Source organism: Mustela putorius, unplaced genomic scaffold (genome assembly GCF_011764305.1).
Source record: "Mustela putorius furo isolate JIRA1106 unplaced genomic scaffold, ASM1176430v1.1 tig00000682_pilon_pilon_pilon, whole genome shotgun sequence".
Lineage (NCBI taxonomy): Eukaryota > Metazoa > Chordata > Mammalia > Carnivora > Mustelidae > Mustela > Mustela putorius.
The window spans coordinates 1,875,921-1,896,899 of record NW_025421443.1 but is presented as its reverse complement, the minus strand read 5'-3'; the positions used below and the strand labels follow the sequence as shown (position 1 = coordinate 1,896,899).

General features: G+C 35.0%; 1 protein-coding gene across 3 annotated transcripts in view; it reads left to right on the top strand.

The window, feature by feature from the left end:
* The first annotated feature begins 641 nt into the window (after positions 1-641).
* The window catches only part of SCRG1 (stimulator of chondrogenesis 1), a 24,374-nt gene continuing 4,036 nt past the window's right edge, over positions 642-20,979 (top strand). Inside the window, exons 1-2 of one of the 3 annotated variants that reach the window (XM_004766102.3) lie at positions 642-801; positions 20,189-20,287. In XM_004766102.3, coding sequence (XP_004766159.1) covers positions 20,224-20,287 — 64 coding nt within the window. In that variant the 5' untranslated portion in view covers positions 642-801; positions 20,189-20,223. Of the gene's footprint in view, positions 802-20,188; positions 20,292-20,979 lie in introns of those variants that run through there. The other 2 variants (XM_045083042.1, XM_045083043.1) reach the window with 2 other exon arrangements.

The following is a 20,979-nucleotide window of genomic DNA, read 5'->3' as shown; positions in this document are numbered from 1 at the left end:
GGATAGTTAGCAGATGCTACGATTCCAGTGCAGTTTGCTCAAAACAGAGTGAAATTCCTTTTGTGCCTTTATTTGAGACACGGATTTCTTTTCTCAGTCATTTTATTTTCTACTTTCCTTTGACTGGTAATTACTCACTGGGTGAGGACTTGAAGAGTTTGAACATATATTCAGCCACAATATTATAATAAGAGATCTAGGTGGTGAGGAAAACTGAGTGAAAAATCACAAAGAAACTGTGAAAGAGGAAGAAGTGCTCAGCTATTTGCCTAAAATCACATTAGCCATTTCTCCTTCTTCTCTCCTTCGCCTCTTTTTCTCTCCCTCCTCTCTCTGTCCCTATCTGTCTCTGTGTCTGTCTCTGTGTCTGTCTGTCTGTCTGTCTCTCTCTCTCTCACTCACACACGCACACTTCTAAGGTTAAAACTACTCTGTGTTCTTTTTAAATCCCTCAGGTTTTACATTTTATTGCTCCAAGAGTCTGCCTCCCTGAAGTTCTTGTATAGACTAGTTATTTCCCTCTGTAAAGAAGCTGTTCAGTTCTGCTTTGCCTGGCTTGGAAGAATCCAAGGGAGGCAGTTCTTTCAGGCCTGTCTCTTTTCCACTCCCCTCCTCCCCAGTCCTGGCTGGATCAGTGAGTCTGTCAATCCCAGGCAAGAGACAAGGCAGACAAAGGTTTATTTGTAAAGAACCTCCTTCTAGCACCTCCTTTTTTCTCCTTTTGCCCAAACTCACCCAGTGAATTGGAGCATTTAAGAAGATTCCTCTGCCAAGAAGACCAAAAGGAACAGAGAAGAAAGGGTATGTATTTTTTCTTAAATATCATTTTGTATTACTTATTCTATTACAAATTTTTGCCATAGACTAGAGCAGAAATGTATTTATGTGTTGAATCAGAAGAGAAAGGGATTCTCTAAGGAGATGGATGTACTTTGAAAAAGATAATGCTTCCTAGGATAAAAGAAAATAGTCAGATTAAAAGGGACTAGAAAATGTACATTCCTTAACTGGGAGAGTCACTTAATCATAGGTTTAAAAAGAGACAGCTCCCTCACTGTGATTCCTGATTACTGCCTATGGCCACTCTGAATCTGATCCCATGTAATAAGACCTTATTATTCCAACTCTCAGAATCATACGTGAATAATGAAGTATATAAAGTTAGTCTTTCAATGCAGTAGATATATCTCTATATTACCTATTCTATGTGAAGTTAACTGCAATGTCTAAGAAAGGAAATGGGTTTTTTTTTTTTTTTTTGCTCTTAAAATCCTGATTCCTAAAAAGGAACTGGTATAAATATGTAATACAAAGGGGGAATTCACTGAATTCATCCTTGGTATCCCCACCATAGAACACACTACAGTGTCTGTGCTGCTAAGATAAAGGGAATACTTTTTCCCTTTCAGGCTTATAAAAATTCCTCTTTAAGATTCCTTAACTTAGTTATGCAAGCTAGGAAAATCTCCCCCAAATGCTTGTCCTTTTCTCCAATGCTGATGATCTATTATAGCCAGAAAAATAAGTAGAATGATACAAGACTGAATATTCATATCATCTTACAGCATTCTCTGAATGCATTCTCTGAAGGAAGATTACTTTCAGGAAAGATGTGAACTTCATGTTTCCACTGATGAACGTCTCTTGGGTACTTGAGTGGATCTTGCCTGGTTTAATGATGTTTGAAAGGCTTATCCACTTTCTTGTACCACCTCTTCTGTAACATACACTTTAAGAAGTTCTACTTCACGGTGCTTTCTACCACAAACCTCTTCTAACACAGTTAGTAAGAAAGAGAAATTTTTTGAAATGACTTTTTTTTTTCATCACCCAAGAAAGATGAATGGGAAACATCACAGGCTAGATGGCAATTTTAATCTCTTTCAACTATAATTTTTGATATTTTACATGTCAAGGTCTAGGCTGGAAATTTCATTTGTTTTTGCAGCCTTTACTTCTCTCTTGCTGTGTTTTGAAAGAAATCTGAAAATGAACTGCCCTTTCTGTCTAATTCATCAACTCTGTTTCACTCCACTGCTCTTAATACCAGTTCCCAGAATTGACATCAGTTGCCTATATGAGCATTGCATCATAAATCTCTGAACACTTAAACTGTATAGCCCTGTTAGTTTTGGCCATTAAATGGGATACTTTTTCTTTTTAAGTCTTCATTTAACTCAATGATTCAAAAGCCTTCTGATGGCAAATACCCTCCCATAATCAAAATTTGCAATTCTATATTTTATGATGGTGACCATGATTTGTTGCAAGGTGTTGGAAATACCTTGCCCATGACTCTATATCCTCTGCTTTGATCCTTTGAAAATTATGCCACTATTCGAATATGAATGGTATCATACAGTTTTAGGAACAATATTAATTATATAAATTTGAATCCAAAAAAACCAATAGATAACTATCTAAGGATCTCTTGCTTATTCCTTTCGATATTCAGATTTTAGCTTTGTTTCCTTTTGTAATTTGGATGTACTCCAGGAGGAATTTTAAGTGCATGTACTTCAACTGAAATAGAAAAGAAAATAGAGCAATTTGCTTCAGATTTGCCAAAGTCATCTCACTCTTACTGGCACTTGAAAATATATGGTCTTGATGGATTGCCAAGGATTAAGTTTGGTGTCTTCTAATGAAAAAAATAATCAATGTATCACATTAGAACATACTGGTTGAGATATTTTTCCATTTGCCACACTCAAGTAAAAGAAGAAGAGAAAACTTCATTTCAAACATGTAATTTATTAAGTGTTAAAAAAAAAAATACTACCAGTAAGTTCTTGCCAGGTGTGGAATTTTCCATCCTAGTATGTGACTGAGACTGTGACAGAAACAGTATTTTGTGCTCTGGCATGGACATATTCAGAAGAGGTGCATGGTATGGCAACATACCCACTTTTCCAGCAATTTATTTGTTCATTCCTTCAGTAAATGTTTTTGGAACATTTACTGTGAGCCCAGCGTTAAAGCAGGCACTCTGAGAGATGCAAAAGAATTTATAGTCTTTGCCTTAATGATGCTGGCATCTCCTTTTCCAATCCTCTGAATATCAGCTTGCCCCAGGTCTCAGTCTTTTGTCACTTCTCTTCTTAATCTATTCTCACTACCCTGCTAGTCCCATAGCTATAAATATGATCAATAAACATCCTGATGTCTCTCAAAAATTTTTAAAATTTATTTGACAGACAGAGATCACAAATAGGCAGAGAGGCAGGCAGAGAGAGAGGAGGGGAAGCAGGCTCTTTGCTGAGCAGAGAGCCCGGTGCGGGGCTCGATCCCAGGACCCCAGGATCATGACCTGAACCGAAGGCAGAGGCTTTAACCCACCAAGCCACCCAGGCGCCCCATCAAGTTTTTATTTCTAGCCCTAACCTTCAGACACATACTGCCTACTCAACTTCTTCACTTGGATGCCTAGTAGGCCCCTCAAACTTAATTTGTCTCATATTTAACTCTTAAATTTTCCCCAAATTGACCCCATCTAATTCTTCCTCAACTCAAAAAACGTCAATATCATTTATGTCAAAAACCTAAGAGTCATCCTTGTTTTTTATCTTCCATCAACTTTCACCCATAGCCTTTTTCTTCTTCCAATGTTGTCCCACCACAACACATCTTTGTAAAGCAGTCAGGGATTATTTTTTAAGTCGTTTATCAGATCGCGTTTCTATTCTATCAAAAATCTTACAATGGCTTCCTAATATATTAAATAAAATCCAAGTTCTTAATCATGTTCTATAAGACCCTTTATGGCATTTCCATATCTTCCTTCCTGATTCTAGGTAAATACTCAGAACGACAAATTTACTCAATGGCCAAATAAATGTCTTTTGGTGAATTTCTGATTCCCAACTGTAGCCATATTCTCTATCCTTAAATGGTTTATGAAAAATATTGACAAATACAAGGCATTATTCAGTCAAATTCACAGTTCTTAATGAATGGATTACACAGGACAACTGAGTGGCTCAGTTGTTAAGAGTCTGCCTTCAGGGGGGTCATGATCCTGGGCTCCTGGGACTGAGCCCCACACCGGGCTTCTGCTCAGCAGGAAGCCTGCTTCTCCCTCTCCCACTCCTCCTGCTTGTGCTCCCTCTCTCTGTGTGTCTCTCCTTGTCAAATAAATAAATAAAATCTTAAAAATAAAAAAAGATTACACATGAGTGCTATAGGCACATAGAACAGGGGAGCTATTAAGAACAGCAGACTGGATCTGGCTTCTTAGAAGAGATGAGTTTGAGGTTTGTCCTCAGTAGATGGTTTGGTCAGAAATTAACATAAAGGGAAGAGGTGAGAGGGAATAATAAGGCAAAGACATATGTGTAGGATTGAAGAGATGACTGAAGAGATGACTACTAGCTGAGCAATAGTGAATGATAGATGTGGAGGAGAAGTGGAAGGAAGGCCTTAGGATTAGCCTTAGGAAGTTGGCCATCTTTTAGATACCATGAAACCACTGCAGGAACTTCCTCAGGATTTAAAAAAAATAAAAGTATTTTCAGAGAATCATTCATGTAATACCACATACAGGGGCCATGCATTGTATTAGCCACTGGGTATGTGGTAGTGAACAAAATAGACAGCTTTTATGAAGCTTTCTGTCTTAAGGGAATGATAGACATCAAATGAGTAAACTCATAAATATATAATTTAAAATGTCATAAATATCATTAGGAAAAAGAAGGCACTATGAAAGAATCAAGTTGAAACTACTTTAGAATGGATGGTCAGAGAAAGCATTTGAAAAAATGACATTTAAATTGAGAACTGAAAGTCAAGAATAAGCCAGGCAAGTAAAGCACATTCCTTCTAGCATATATAAAAATCTTAATGGAGGAAGAAAGATTTCTATTTAATTATAAGAAAATACTCTATGTATCTTTATTGCAATATGTTTTTTAAATGGGTCAGATGAGCTATCTTCTAACAAAAAACAAATTATCAAAAATAACAAGAGATAGAAACTATGTAATATTTAGGACATATTTATATTATAAATTATTTATTATTTATCTGAAATTTAAATTTAACTGAGTATCCTGTATTTTATCAATTATATTTTAACAATATTAAATATCATCTGAGTTTCAATATCATGTATATAATCAGGGACACAGGACTATAAAAGAGGTCAGGAAGTGGTGATATATGGATTTTGAACTTACCTGCTTTTACGTAGCAGGGTGTAGTGGAGACACTCTAAGGAATATACCTCAGTTAATACAAATCTTTGGGATGAGTTTGTCCTCAGCTTTTCACCCATTTATCCTTTTCCCCTTTTCTCATTATCTTAAAAGCCTATACTTCCTTCTTAATAACTTTCGCTGGTACAACATCTTTCTCTGACTTTTCTTCTGCCCAGTCTTCAAATGTTAGTTTCCCAATGTTCTGTCCCTGGCCATCTCAAGTTCTCCTTAACACCCTTGCCTTATGCATACCAAAAAGAGATATACCAAAATGCTAACAACCCTCATCTCTAGATGGAAACTAGCTGTATTTTATTTATCTATTCTTTTCTGTATTATCCTTGTTTTAGACTGAGTGTTACTACTTTTTAAAAAAGTATTTTTAAAAAATCCAATCAGGCTTCTGGCTATAATTAGAACCATCTAATGGAAAGAAAACTTAAGCAGTTAGGAGTCGTGAAATGAGTTCAAAACTACACTTATATGCAGGAAACATACAAAAAGTAATAAGAGTCCAAGCTTAGTAAATGCATGACTTTTTCCAAAAGCCACAAGAATTAAGATAAAATTAAGCTAATTACTAAAAATAAGAACAACATGGTTGCATAGTGAAAACAAACAAACAAATAAATCAATCTGGGGAGACCCAAACTGTAAAATATATGAAAAATGCTAATGACTAATATAATGCAAAAATTCTTCAAACACAATTGTTAAAAAGGTTACAAAGAATTTACAACTCTCTCTCCACCCCTCTCCCTAAACTCAATTTTTTGATAGACAGTAATCTGGTAAGGGAGGTTAGAGAAAAGGGGAGGGGTCTCTGCTGTTGTTGAATCTTCTGATAAAAGTACACACACATACACACACACACACACACACACACACATTTTAAGATTTATTTATACTAGAGAGAGAGAGCAAGGGAGAGAATCTTAAGCAGACTTCCCAGTGACTGCGGAGCCCAATCCAGGGCTCAACCTCATGACCCTGAGATTATGACCTGAATTGCAATCAAATCAATGCTTAACCAACTGAGGCAACTGGGTTCCCCCATAACTATATATTGTTAATTCAGGTAAGAGCTGACTAGAATAAATGACAGTTTTGATTAAAAAGGGAAACAAACCAGAAATTAGGAAGTACAACTTAAAGTCAGATTATTTAGAAAAAATGCAATACAATGCAATTTAATCAAAACAATAGTACTTGATGATATCCAAATTTAAGAATTTGACAGCTCACTAACATCTTCCCATACTAAATCGTTCCCTGCAACTTGATATTGAGTTTAGAAATATGAGAAATTCCTCCTTCTCTGACTCTATATAAGCATCTAGAGATTAGGATATATTATTTATTCTTTCACTAACAAGGCAGGCATTGTTTGAGGTGCTTGGAATACACATCAGACAAAATCCTGTCTTCCTGAAGCTTACATTCAAGTTCTGGGAGACATAATAAGAATATTTTTTAACAATTTAGAGGTTCATAAATGCCATGGAAAAGTAGAGCAACTAAGGCAGATTGAGAGTATGTGAGGGGAGATACAATTTTAAACAGAATATATCTTACTGAGGAGCAAAGTGAACAAAAACTTGAAGAGGCTGAGGGAAGCAGACATGCAGTTAATCTGCTGGAAGAGCTTTCCAAGCAGAGGAACTAACCAGAGCAAAGGCACTAAGGCAAGAATGTGTCTAGTATTTTTGAGGATTAGCTAGAAGAGAAAGAACAAGGGAAAGAGTAATCATTTCAGAGAGAGAGAGACAGCAGGAAGCCAGATTGCATATGGAGGCCACCACAATCACTTTAGCTTTAATTGAAGTTATTGGAGAGATTGGAAGAGGATAGGTATAGTTATTAATATTTTTCTTAATTCCTTTGCACTGTTGGTACTTAGGACAGTGCCTGGTATAAAGGAAATACTAAAAAATGTCTGTTACATTGAACCGAATTAAACCACCTTGCTCCTGTTTTTCTCTGTCACACATAATTACTTAATCACTTTATCAGTGAGTCCTACATCAGTGCTATTCTTTGACTCCCTCACTTTCCCAGTATTGGCTGCTCTTCTCCTGAATACTCTTGCCAGCTTGGTCTTGGTATGGGCAGAGGAATTCTAAGTCACCTGAAGCAGTATGTGAAGACTTGGGCCCAAAGATAAAAGAATGATTTCAGGCTGTTTTTCAGCAGGCTATATCAACTAGAACAAACTACACAAGCATCATTCCAGAAATCGGAAGGGCAGACTGAATGGCTCCTTGTGCAAACCATAATGGGTCTTATTTATTGTGTTTTGGAACACTATAACTCTTACCCTATCCAAGAGATCGGAGTAAGAGCAACATAATCCAATTTAGGAAAGGTTGTGGAAAGGAATAACATAGTTCTGAGACTTTGGCTTAAATATTAAAATTACCAGAGTACCACGCAGCTCATTTTTAGAACTTGTAGTTTAGGAATCTCTCCTTCATATTCCTCCAAAAATAGGTGCAAATTGTAATAGTAGTAGAGAAAGCTTTGCTTCCACCCAAGATGGAGTAGAAAGAACTAGATTTACTCACTCCTCTGAACTAACAACAACAACAAAAAAAAAACCCAGACAAAACATTTGAAACAACCTCTGTCAAAACACTGGATTTCAAGCAAGGAAGGACATCGTCCTGTGAGAGATGGGAAACAAATGAGGTATAATTTTCAAGGAGAGGGAACACAGAATCCTGCAGATTCCCTGAACTGAGAAAATGGAGCTGAATGTCAGAGAGAATAAAACAGCCACAATTCACAGAACAGAGTTTGGAGAGAAGAAAGATACATAGAAAATGCTGGATGTCTGCAGAGGGCCCCACTGAAATATTCAGAGAACTGGTTCGTGCATGCAAATGAGAAAACTATCTATGGCCAGGGAGAAAAATCTGAGAGGATTAGAGAACAGAGTGTCTGGCACTCACAAAAAGTCAGGCTTACTCACAGAAACAAATTGAAAAAAGCTTGTAATTCATTGGCCATTGGGTAGAATACTCAGGAAGAAATGGTCTCAGTAGTAGGAATAATTAGCTTGGCTGAGTTAGAATCATCGAACAAATCATAAAACCAAGTCCTGAAGAAATCAAACTGTTTCCAAGTAACTTAGTTACATCTCAGCACAAGAATATTTATAAAAATACAAAAATATCCAGCACCCCACAATGCAAAATTTAAACTGTCTGTAATCTAATCAAAGACTACCAAATTGCAAAAAAGCAGGAAAACATAATTCATAACTAGAATAATCTATCAATTAAAGCCAACCCAGAATTGACACTTTTGTTAGTATTAGTAGCAGTAGCAAAGGATAATAAAACAGATACATTTTTAAGGTGCTGAAAAAAATCCAAATTATCAATCTACCACACCATAACCAGCAGAATTTTTTTTAAAAAGGAAAATAAAGACAGTTTCAGACATGCAAAAATTTAAAGAATTCCTCACCAGAAAACCTACACTATTAGAATGTTAAAGGACATCAATAGGGCATATGGAAAATGATATCAGATGGAATGTGGATCTACACAGAAAAGTGAAGAGCACTGGAAATAGAAACTACATGGATAAACACACAAGATTTTTTCTCATTATTTAATGCCCTAAAATACAATTGTTTAAGCAATAATAATAATATATTTTGATTTTTTAGCATATACATCAGTAAAATACATAACAGTAATAGCATAAAAGATGGGAGAAGAGAAATGGAAGTATACTATTATAAAATTTTTATACTATATGTAAAGTATAATATCATTTGAAGGGAAATGGTAAGTTAAAGTATATACATTATAAATCTTAAGGGAACCACTAATATAACAAAATGAAGAATTATAGCTATGAGCCAACAAAGGAAGTAAAATGAAATCACACACACAAAAATGTTCACTTAATCCAAAAAAACACATACAAAGAGGAAAGAAAGAACAAAGAGCAAGTAGACCAAATAGAAAATAAAATCCAAGTTGATAGATTTAAACCGAATGATGTCGGGGAACCTGGTGGCTCAGTGGATTAAATCTAATGATGTCAATAATCACATTAAATGTAAATGACCTAAATGTTCCACTTAAAAGTCAGAGATTGTCAGTTTGGATGAAAAAAAAAAAAAAAAAGACCAGGGCGCCTGGGTGGCTCAGTGGGTTAAATCCTCTGCCTTTGACTCAGGTCATGATCGCAGGGTCTCCATTGGGCTCTCTGCTCAGCAGGGAGCCTGCTTCCCCCTCTTTCTCTCAACCTGCCTCTCTGCCTACTTGTGATCTCTGTCTGTCAAATAAATAAATAAAATCTTTAAAAAAAAAAAAAAGACCAAATGATAGACTACCTCTAAGAACATATTTGAAATCTAAAATGAGTAAAAATAAAAGTATAGAAAGATATATTCAGGGTCAGAAAAGCCAATATTATTAGAATGCCATTATTCGCCAAATTTATTTATAGGTTCAACGCAATCTTAATCAAAATTTCAGAAGGCTTTTTCTGTAGAAATTGAGAAGCTGATAATACAACTTATACAGAAATGCAAAAGGCCTATAATTGCCAAAACAACTTTGTGAAAGAAGAAAATTTCAGGGCTAATTCCACCTGATTCTAAGAATTATTATGAAGTGAGAGTAATCAAAACTATAGTGTTCACATAAATATAAAGAAATAGGGGCGCCTGGGTGGCTCAGTGGGTTAAAGCCTCTGCTTTCAGCTCAGGTCATGATTCCAGAGTCCTGGGATCGAGCCCCGCATCGGGCTCTCTGCTCAGCAGGGAGCCTGCTTCCTCCTCTCTCTGCCTGCCTCTCTGCCTACGTGTGGTCTCTGTCTGTCAAATAAATAAATAAAAATATTAAAAAAAAAAAGAAAGAAATTGATGAAAAAGAATAGAGCCCAGAAACAGGCTCACAGCTAAATTGAAAACTGATATTTGACAAAGATGCAAAGGCAATTCAGTGGAGAAATAACAATAATTTCAAATATGGTACTAAAATTACTAGACAACTATATGAAAAAAAATGCAGAAAGAAATTCAACCACACCATTTACTAAATAAAAAATTAACTATAATAGATTACATAACTAAATGGGACATCTAATATTATAAAACTGGAAGAAAACATAAGAAGAAAAACTTTGTGTGGCCTTGGATAAGGCAATGTTTTCTTATATATGACAATGAACGCATTTTTTAAAGAAAAAAAGAACATTGATAAATCAGACTTCATCAATTTTAAAAATTTTTGCTCTTTGAAGCCCACTGTTAAGAAAGTGATAAGGAAAGTCACAGATAAAGAGTAAATGTTTAGGAAGTAAACATCTGATAAAGAACTTGTATCCAAAATTTGTAAAGGACTCTTAAAATTCAGGAAAACCACCCCAATTTTTAAAAGATAGCAAGAGATTTGAACAGGTTGTTCACCAAAGATAAACAAATAAGTAGATGAAAAGGGGCTCAACACCATTAATTATTAGGGAAATGCAATATAAGACCACAATGAGACACTTACTAGAATGGCCAAAAATGAAAAAGACTGACCATACCAAGCCTTGGAGAGAATGTGGAGAAATTGGAACTTTTTCATACACTCTTGGTGGGAATGTAAAATGGTACAATCACTTTGGAAAAACAATTTGGCAATTTCTTATGAGGTAAAACATAGTCCTATCATTCAATGCAACTATTCTAGGTATTCGAGAGTAATGAAAGCTCTGACCTTACAAAGACTCATACACAAGTGTTCAAAACAGCTTTATTTGCATTGGCCAAAACATAAAACAACTCAAATGTCCATCAACAGGTACATGGATAAACAATCTGAAGCCTATATAATGTAACACTAATACCTCTCAGCAATAAAAAGAAATCAGCTATTGATACCTGCAACAACATATATAAATCTCAAAATAAGTATGCTGAGTGAAAGAAGTCAGAAAAAAAGAGTACATATTTTATGGTTCTATTTTTTTTTTAAGATTTTATTTATTTATCAGAGAGAGAGAGGGAGAGAGAGCGAGCACAGGCAGACAGAATGGCAGGCAGAGGCAGAGGGAGAAGCAGGCTCCCCGCCGAGCAAGGAGCCCGATGTGGGACTCGATCCCAGGACGCTGGGATCATGACCTGAGCCGAAGGCAGCTGCTTAACCAACTGAGCCACCCAGGCGTCCCTATGGTTCTATTTATATGAAACTCTAGAAAATGCAAATTTATCTCTGGAGATAACAAATAAGTTGTTGTCTGTATAAGAGTGGAGGGAAGAGAGGAGGTAAGAGTGATGAACTACAAAAGGGCATGAGGAAACTTAGGAATAAGTTTGATTATGGTAATGGTTTCATGGGAATATACATATGGCAAAGCTTATCAAAATTTATACTCTAAATATTTATGATTTATTATATGTCCATTTTGCCTCAATAAAACTGTTTTAAAACTATAGTAGAATTTTGTTTTATATCTTAATATATTGTTTAAAGCTTAATAGTTGTGGTGATTCCTGCCACAGTAAATGTTCAGTGAATAAAGGATATAATTTACCTTCTTTGAAGATTAACCTGTAAAAAAAATGTCAAGAAATATGGCTCTTTAAAAAATATCACCTATCTAATGAGTATAAAGTAGGCCCTAAAGTGAAGTAATTGAGAACTAGAGCACCTCAGAGAATTACATTTTTTTAAATATAAAATTTAAACTATGATCTGTAAAAAGTTTATTGGAAGGCATTATTATCTGTCTATATAGTAGATTGTGATGAAATACAACACTGTCTTGCTCTATCAAATTGGAAAAAATACAAAGTGAAATAGATCTCATGTTTGTCTTTTTTTCCACTAATGTTTGGAATTGGAATTAAATTAAATTTTTAAAATTCTAAAAAAAAAAAAAGAAAAACCCAAAATAACTAATTCAAATTAGATTATGAAACAAAGAAAATATTAAGCTCCTTTGGAATATAAAGAAATATTTTTAATTTCTAAGTTTTTTCTAAGTTTAGAGAAAAGCAGTGAATATTCAAAATTTTTATCAGACTTCTGTTTTCCAATTCCACATATCAGGTGCTTGGAAATCAGTATTCTGTCTTAACCATAAGTAAAAAGCTGAACAGATTGAAAAATCAACAACTCTTCTTGGATTCATAAGAGAGGGGAGGACACAGGGGAAACCATGCCCCCAAGATAAGGAAGACAAGCAGATGAACATAGGAATTAAAGTCTTCCCAGAGCCAAGACTCATTAGTAGAAACTGTCATGGAACAAGTGCCAGGGTAAAAAACAAACAAAACCACCACCGGACAAAAAACCTGAACATGATCGATGAATTGGTGGAGGCTCACTGCGGACAACTCTGAGAGTTAACAGCTCCACAAGGACCCAGTCATGGGGATCCCCCACAATATTGTGAGATTCACCTCTAGGAATGAACCAAGTACACACAGTGAATAACAGAAAAATCCTCCCAGGGTTTCATTGGGGGGGAGAGGGGAAGAAAAAGGAAATATGCCAGGGCACTCTGTTCTTAATTAGGCCTGCCCTCAGGAGAAACTACTTAACCAAAACCTAACCTGCCGAGGTATTATCAGAGCCTAACTGACCTAGTGAAAGAGAAACATCCGAATGCAGCTGGTTCTAGGCTAGCTGTCCAACCAAAGAGAGTAGGAAAAAAACCCAGAGAAACCCTTATGAAAGTCACAGCTCAGAAGCATGGACTCACTAAAAGACTGAGACCTAGTTATAGGCCTATAAAATGCTTCCTCTCCCACACATCTCACCACATTACTAAAGGCTTATTTTCAGCAGTTCATTTTACTTGGTACATCATATGTGGCTATCAAGAAAACATTATAAGGCATACCAAAACCAGATAAAATGAGTATCAGAATCAGACATGGCAGAGATGTTAGAATTATCAGGCCAGGAATTTTTAAAACTATGATTAATATACTAAGGACTTTAACAGATAAAGTATACAGAATGCAAGAACAGATGGGCAAAGTAAGCAGAGAGATGGAAATTCTAAGAAAGAACCAAAAAAGGAAGCTAGAGATGAAAAACACTTTAAAAGAAATAAAGTTTGTCTTTTATGGGCTCATTACCAGACTGGACACAGCTGAGGAGAGAATCACTGAGGTAGAGGATATAATAAATGAAGCCTCCAAAAGTACAGAATAAAGACAGGGGGAAAATATATTCATATATTATGAATATAAATATTCATAAACAGAATATTTATGGACTGTGGGACAACTACAAAATTCTTAATGGGAATACTAGAAGGAAAAGAGAGAAAGGAACAGAAAAAATACTTGAAACAATAATGACTGAGAATCTACCCAAATTAATGTCAGAAACCAAACCACAAATTCGGGAAGCTCAGAGAACACCAACCAGGATATATGTCGGAAACATTACACACAGATATATAATTTTCAAACTACAGAAAAATCAAAGGTTAAAAAAAAAAACCTTTAGAGAAACCAGAGGTAAAAAACACCTTACTTATATAGAACATAGGTAAGTATTATATCCAACTTCTCTTCAGAAACCATGCAAGCGAGAAGAGAATGGAGTATATAAGAAATAGCGCAGAGGATCATAGAGAAAGGGAGGGGAAAACTGAATGGGAGCAAATCAGAGAGGGAGACAAATCATGAGAGACTCTTGACTCTGGGAAACAAACTGAAGGTTGTGGAAAGGGAAGTGGGTGGGGGAATGTGGAAACTGGGCATTAAGGAGGGTACATATTGTGATGAACACTGGGTGTTATACACAACTGACGAACCATTGCACACTACATCAGAAACTAATGATGTACTATATGTTGGCTAATCAAATTTAAATTTGTAAAAAAGAAGAGAATGGATGAAATATTTAAACTGTTGACAGAAAAAAATTTCAACCCAGAATTCTGTACTCTGCAAACTTATTTTTCAAACATAAAAAAGAAAGATTTTCTCAAATAAAAATTGAAGAAATTTGTTGCTAGTAAACCTGCCTTACAAGAAATATTAAAATAAGTTCTTTTGAGAGAAAGAAAGTAATATAGGTCAGAAACTCAGACCTACATAAAGAAAGGAAGAGCATGGAAGGAGAAATAAGTAAAAGCAAAAGAAAAAATTACTTTTCTTATTCTTAACTGATCTAACAGAGAACAGTTTGTTCAAAATAATATCAATAATAAAAAAATAGCAATGATATATTCAATTATGCATGTTTATGTATAGATCACATATACATGCAAATGTAAGTTTATATACAAGTGAAACAAATGACAGTTATGATACAAGGAACGAAAGGAAGGAATTAAGATAATTTGTTGTTACAGGATATTCACACTGCCATGAAGTGATACAGTATTTGTGTGTGTGTGTGTGTGTGTGTGTATTTATTTATTTATTGTGGTGTCCGGATGGCTCTGACTCTTTTAAGCAACTGACTCTTGATTTTGGCTCAAGTCATGATCTTGGGGTTATGGGATTGAGCCCCAAGTTGGGTTCCATGCTCAACAGGGAGTCTGCTTCTCTCCCTCTCCCGCTACACCCCCCACTCAAATAAAGATGTTTATCTGAGAGAGACAGAGTGGGGTAGAAGGAGGGAGAGAGAAAATCTCAGGCAGACACCCCACTGAGCCAGGAGCTCGACATGGGGCTCAATCTTACAACTAACATCATGACCTGAGTTCAAATCAAGAGTCAGAAATTCAACCGACTGAGCCACTCAGGTACCCCAAGCTATAGCATTTTTTGAAAGGTGATGTAGATTAGTTGAAAATGTATATTTCAAACTCTAGGGCAACCACTTAAAAAAAAAGTGGGGAAAAAAGTATAACCAGTATGCTAAGAAAGGAGAGAAAATGGAATCATATAAAATGTTCAATTAAAACGACAAAATAAGGCAGAAAGAAAAGTCAAAGAGAAAAATAGGAAAAAAGAACAGGGCAACAAATAGAAAACAAAAACAAATATGGTAGCTATTAGTCCAAATATATCAATAATCACTTTGGATGTCAATGGTCCAAATGTCCCAATTAAAAGATAGATCACCAGAGTAGTTCAAAAAATATGACCCAATGTTAAACTATGTATATAGTGCTTTATAATTTAAAGGAATTTTAAAATATTTTTTTCATCAGGATAAATGTACTCCTTAATCTCCACTTCCTAGTTCACTCATTTCCCCACCTACCTCCCTTCTTAACCGTATTTTGTTCACTGTAGTTGGAAATTTGTTTCTTGGTTTCTCATTCTCCCTTTTTTTCCTTTACTCATTTATTTTGTTTCTTAAATTCCACATATGAGTGAGATCATGTGCTGTTTGTCTTTTTCTGACTGATTTATTTCACTTGGCATTATTCTCTCTAGCTCTAGTCATGTTGTAGCACATGGCAAGATTTCATTCTTTTTTATTGCTGAGTAATATTCAATTGCACCCCCCCATCCCTATGTTGAACTTCTCGCCCCTAATTGACTGTATTTAGATATAGGGCCCTTAAGGAGAGAATTAAGGCTAAATGAGGTCATAAGCACAAGATCCTAATCCAATAGGACTGAAGAAGAGGAAAAAACACCAGACACTTCTCTCTTTCTCTCTCCATATGCACAGAAGAAAAGCAACATGAGGGCACAGTGAGAAAGGGGCCATCTGGTAGGCCAAATCTGCTGTGATCTTGGACTTCTAGTGTCAAGAACTGTGACAAATACATTTCTGATGTTTAAGCCATCCAATCTGTGGTATCTTGTTATGGGAGTTATTATAGGTGTTAGTGAAGAATTGAGAATGATACTATGAAGGACAACAAACAAACAAACAAACAAACAAAACATGACCCAACTATATGTTATCTACAAGAAACCCATTTCAAGTATAAAGACACATAAAGAGACACCTGGCTGGTTCAGTTGGAGGAGAGTGTGACTCTTGATCTTGGGGTTGTACATTAAAACCCCACATTGGGTATAAAGATTACTTAAAAATAAAAACTTTTTAAAAAGACAAAGATAAAAAGTAAGTGTATGGAGAAAAATACACCATACTAACACTAACCAAAGAAAGCAGGAGTAGCTATATGAATTTGAGACAGAATAGACTTCAAAAGAAAGTTATCAAGAATAAAGTAAAATATTCTATAATGATAAAGGGGTTAATTTTCCAATAAGACATAACAATTGTTAACAAGTATGTGCTTAACAAAAGAGCATCAAACTGCATTAGGTAAAAACTGATGGAATTGTGAGAAAAAACAGATGAGTTCACTATCCATATATCATAGATTTCAACACTCCACAAAAATGGAACAAATCCAGCAGGCAGAAAATTAGTAAGGACATAGTAGAATTCAACAACACCATAAATGAACCAGTTATAATTGAGATCTACAGACTACTTCACCCCATAATAGCAGAATACACATTCTTCTCAGACTTACATGGAACATACATCAAGACAGATCACATTCTGGGCCAAAAAACATGATTTAACATGGGACGCCTGAGTGGCTCAGTAAGTTAAAGCCTCTGCCTTCGGCTCAGGTCCTGATCTCAGGGCCTGGGATTGAGCCCTGCATCAGGCTCTCTGCTCAACAGAGAGCCTGCTTCCCCTTCTCTCTCTCTGCCTGCCTCTCTGCCTGCTTGTGATCTCTGTCTGTCAAATAAATAAATAAAATCTTAAAAAAAAAAAAACATGATTTAACAAAGTGAAAAGAATAGAAATCATACAATTTCTTCCCTCAGACCATAATGGAATCAAACTAAAAATCAATAACAGAAAGATAACTGGAAAATCCCCAAATAGGTGGAGATTAACACAATTCTAAATAGCAAGTTGGAGCTAAAAGGAAATCTCAAGAGAACTTTTAGAATATTTTGAACTAAATGAAAAGGAAAACAACTTACCAAAATGTGTGGGATGCAGCAAAAGCAGTGCTTGGAGGGAAATTTATGAATGCATTAAATGCAAATATTAGAAAAGAAGAAATATCTAAAATCAATTATCTCAGTTTCCACTTCAGGAAGCTAGAACAAATTCAATTTGCTCCAAAGTAAGCAGGTGAAAAGGAGTAATAAGAATTAGAACAGATAAGTGAAACAAGTCAGAGAAAGACAAATGCCATATGATTTTACTTATACGTGGAATCTAAAAAACAAACAAAAACAATGAGAAGCAATATTTATAAATATAGAGAACCAGTGGTTGCCAGAGGAAAGGGGATTGGGGAATCGGCAAAATAGGTAGAAGGGATTAGGAGGTACACATTTCTGGTTATCAAATAAATAAGTTACAAGGATGAAAAAGTACAGCATATAGTCAATAATATTTTAATAATTTTGTATGACAGATGGTAACTACATTTATCATGGAAAGCATTTCATAATGTACATAACTGCTGAACCACTATGTTATACACTTGAAACTAATATATGTCAACTATATTTCAATCAAAAAATAAGAGGAGAAAGCTAGGAATTCAAACAATGACTGGCTTTTTGATGATATGAAGAAATTATTAACTTTTTTTAGCATTTTGTTCCAGTGTGTTATGATTTAGCATTTTTTTTTACATTACATTTTTTTACATTGTGTTATGATTTTTAAAAGTCCTTACCTTTAGTGAACTATACTGAAATGTTTGTGGATAAGATGAGATGACTAGAATTGGCTTCAAAGTAATCAATATTGAGGGAGAAAAAAAAGTGGAGGTATAGGTGAAATAAGGGAAGCTATACAGTGATAAAAATTGAAGCTAACAGATGAGTACATTGAGGTTCATTAAACATTATATCTATTTTGTATGTATTTGAAGTTTTTTACAATAAAAAGAAAATAAAAATCAATACCTTAATAAAAATGATTAGAGCAGAAATCAGTCAAATTAAAAACAGGAAATCAATAGAGAAAAATCAATGAATCCAAAAGCTGTTTCTTCAAAAAGATTAAAAAAATCAATAAGCTTCTAGCCAGGTAAACTAAGAAAAAGAAGGCACAAATTACTAATATCAGAAATGAAAGAAGGAACATCCTACAGATCCCATTGAAATTGAAAGGATAATAAAGCAATACTTTGAACCATAAATCTGTGCCCATAAATCTGTTAAACTAAATGAGTGAATCAACTCCTTGCAAGACACAGTTTACCAAAATTCACGCAATCTGAATAGACCTATATCTGTTAAAGAAATTGAGTTAATAATTAATAACCTTCCCAAACAGAAAGCACCAAGCTCAAATATGTTCCCCTCTAAATTTTATGAAATATTTGAGGAAGAAGTTATACCAATTCTCTACAATCTCTTTCAGAGGATAGAAGCAGAGGGAATACTTCCTAACTCATTCTATGAGGCCAGCATTACTGTAATACCAAAACCAGACAATGACGTTACAGGAAAAGAAAGCTATAGACCAATATCTACTTGTGATCTCTGTCAAATAAATAAATAAAATATTTTTTTAAAAAAACCTCTCAGTAAACGAGAAATAGAAGGGAACTTTCTCAAATTGATAAAGAGTATCTATAGGTGCCTGAGTAGCTCAGTTGGTTAAGCGTCTGCCTTCAGCTCAGGTCATGATCCCAGGGTACTGGGATCGAGCCCTGCATCGAGCCCTGCATCAGGCTCCCTGCAGCAAGGGGTCTGCTTCTCCCTCTCTCTGCCCTTTCCCTGACTCGTGCTCTCTCTTTCTCAAATAAATACATAAAATCTTAAAAAAAAAAAAAAAAAGACTATCTACCAAAAAACCTGCAGTTAACATCCTTAATGGCGACAGATTTAAATCTTTCCTACTAAGCTCAGGAACGAGGGCAAGAATGTGCCATCTCACCACTCTTTTTCAATTCATACTGAAAGTCCTATATAATAGTCTTATATAATAAGACAAGAAAAGGAAACAGAAGGTACATAAAGTAGGAAAGAAGACATAATACTGTCTTTTCAGATGACATGACTGTCTATACAGAAAATCTAAGAGAATCAACAAAAAACCTTCTGCAACTAGTATGTGATTATAGCAAAGTTGCAGGATACAAGATTAATATACAAGCATTAGTTGTTTTCCAACATACAAGCAATGAATGAGTGAAATTTGAAATTAAAAACACAAAACCATTTATATTAGCACCACCCCCCAAAATAAATTATTTAGGTATAAGTCTGGCAAAATATTTAGAAGATTTATATGAGAAAAACTATAAAACTCTGTTGAATAAAATCGACATTTGGATATGGTTATGCCTGTTAAGATACAACACCAAAGATATAATCCATGACAGAAATAATTGTTAAGTTAAACTTTATTATAGTTAAAATATCTCTGTGAAAGAAAATGTCAAGAGAATTAGAAGATAAGCCATAGGCTGGGAGAAAATACTTGCAAAAGACACAGCTAATACAGGACTGTTAGCTAAAATATACAAAAAAACTCTTAAAAACTCAACAATAAGAAAACAACCAACCCGATTTTATTTATTTATTTATTTATTTGTAAAGGTTTTATTTGTTTATTTGACAGACAGAGATCACAAGTAGGCAGAGAGCCAGGCAGAGAGACAGGAGGAAGCAGGATCCCTGCTGAGCAAAGAGACCGATGCGGGGCTTGATCTCAGGACCCTGGGATCATGAGGCTTAACCCACTGAGCCATCCAGGTGTTCCCCCAAACTGATTTTAAATATAAGCCAAAGACCTTAATAGATTCTTCAGCAAAGAATATATACAGATGGCAAATATGTATATGAAAAGACACTCCACATCATATGTCATCAAGGAAATGCAAATTAAAACAACAATGAGATCACTACACACCTACTAGAATGGCCAATATCCAGAACACTGACAACACCAAATACTGATGAAGATATGAAACAACAAGAACTCATTTGTTGCTGGTGGATATGTGAAATGGTACAGTCACTTTGGAATACAGTTTAGAAGCTTCTTACAAAACTAAACATAGTTTTACCATATAATTCAGCAATTGTGCTCATTGGTATTTATCCACAGGAGCTGAAAACTGATGACCATACAAAAACTGGTCCATGGATCTTTACAGCAGCTTTATTCATAATTGCCAAAAGTTGGAAGCAGCCAAGATTTCCTTGAGTAGGTAAATGGATAAATAAATTGTGGTACATGCAGACAATAGAGTATTATTTAGTACTAAAGGAAACAAGCTGCCAAGACATGAAAAGACATGGAGGAAACTTAAATGCATTTTACTAAGTGAAAGAAGCCAGTCTGAAATGACTACATATTGTATATGTATAACTATATGACATTCTGAAAAAGGTAAAACTATAGAAACAATAAAAAACATCAGTAGTTTACCAGAACTTAAGGAGGTAGAGAAGTATAGGCAGATCACAGAGGATTTTTACAGCAGTGAAAATATTTTGTATGATATTGTAATGATGGACAAATGTCATTATACATTTGTCCAACCCACAGACTATACAACACCATGCATGAAATTATGGCCTTTGGGAGATTATGATGTGCCATGTGGGTTCATCTTTGGAAAAAAAAATACTATTCTGATGAGTGATGTTGATATTTAGGAGACTATGCATGTGTGAGGGTAGAGGGTATGTGGGAAATTTGTACCTCCCTTTCAATTTTATTGTAAACCAAAGACTACTCTAAAAATAATTGTCTTTTTAAAAAATCCATAATCTTGCCTAAATTAATTCACCTTTGAGATGTATCTAGTCACTGAAAACTTCACACAAAAATTTCCTTCCCTGGGGATAAAAATATATGTTTATAAAAAAAATTAAAAAAACAAAAAAAAGAAA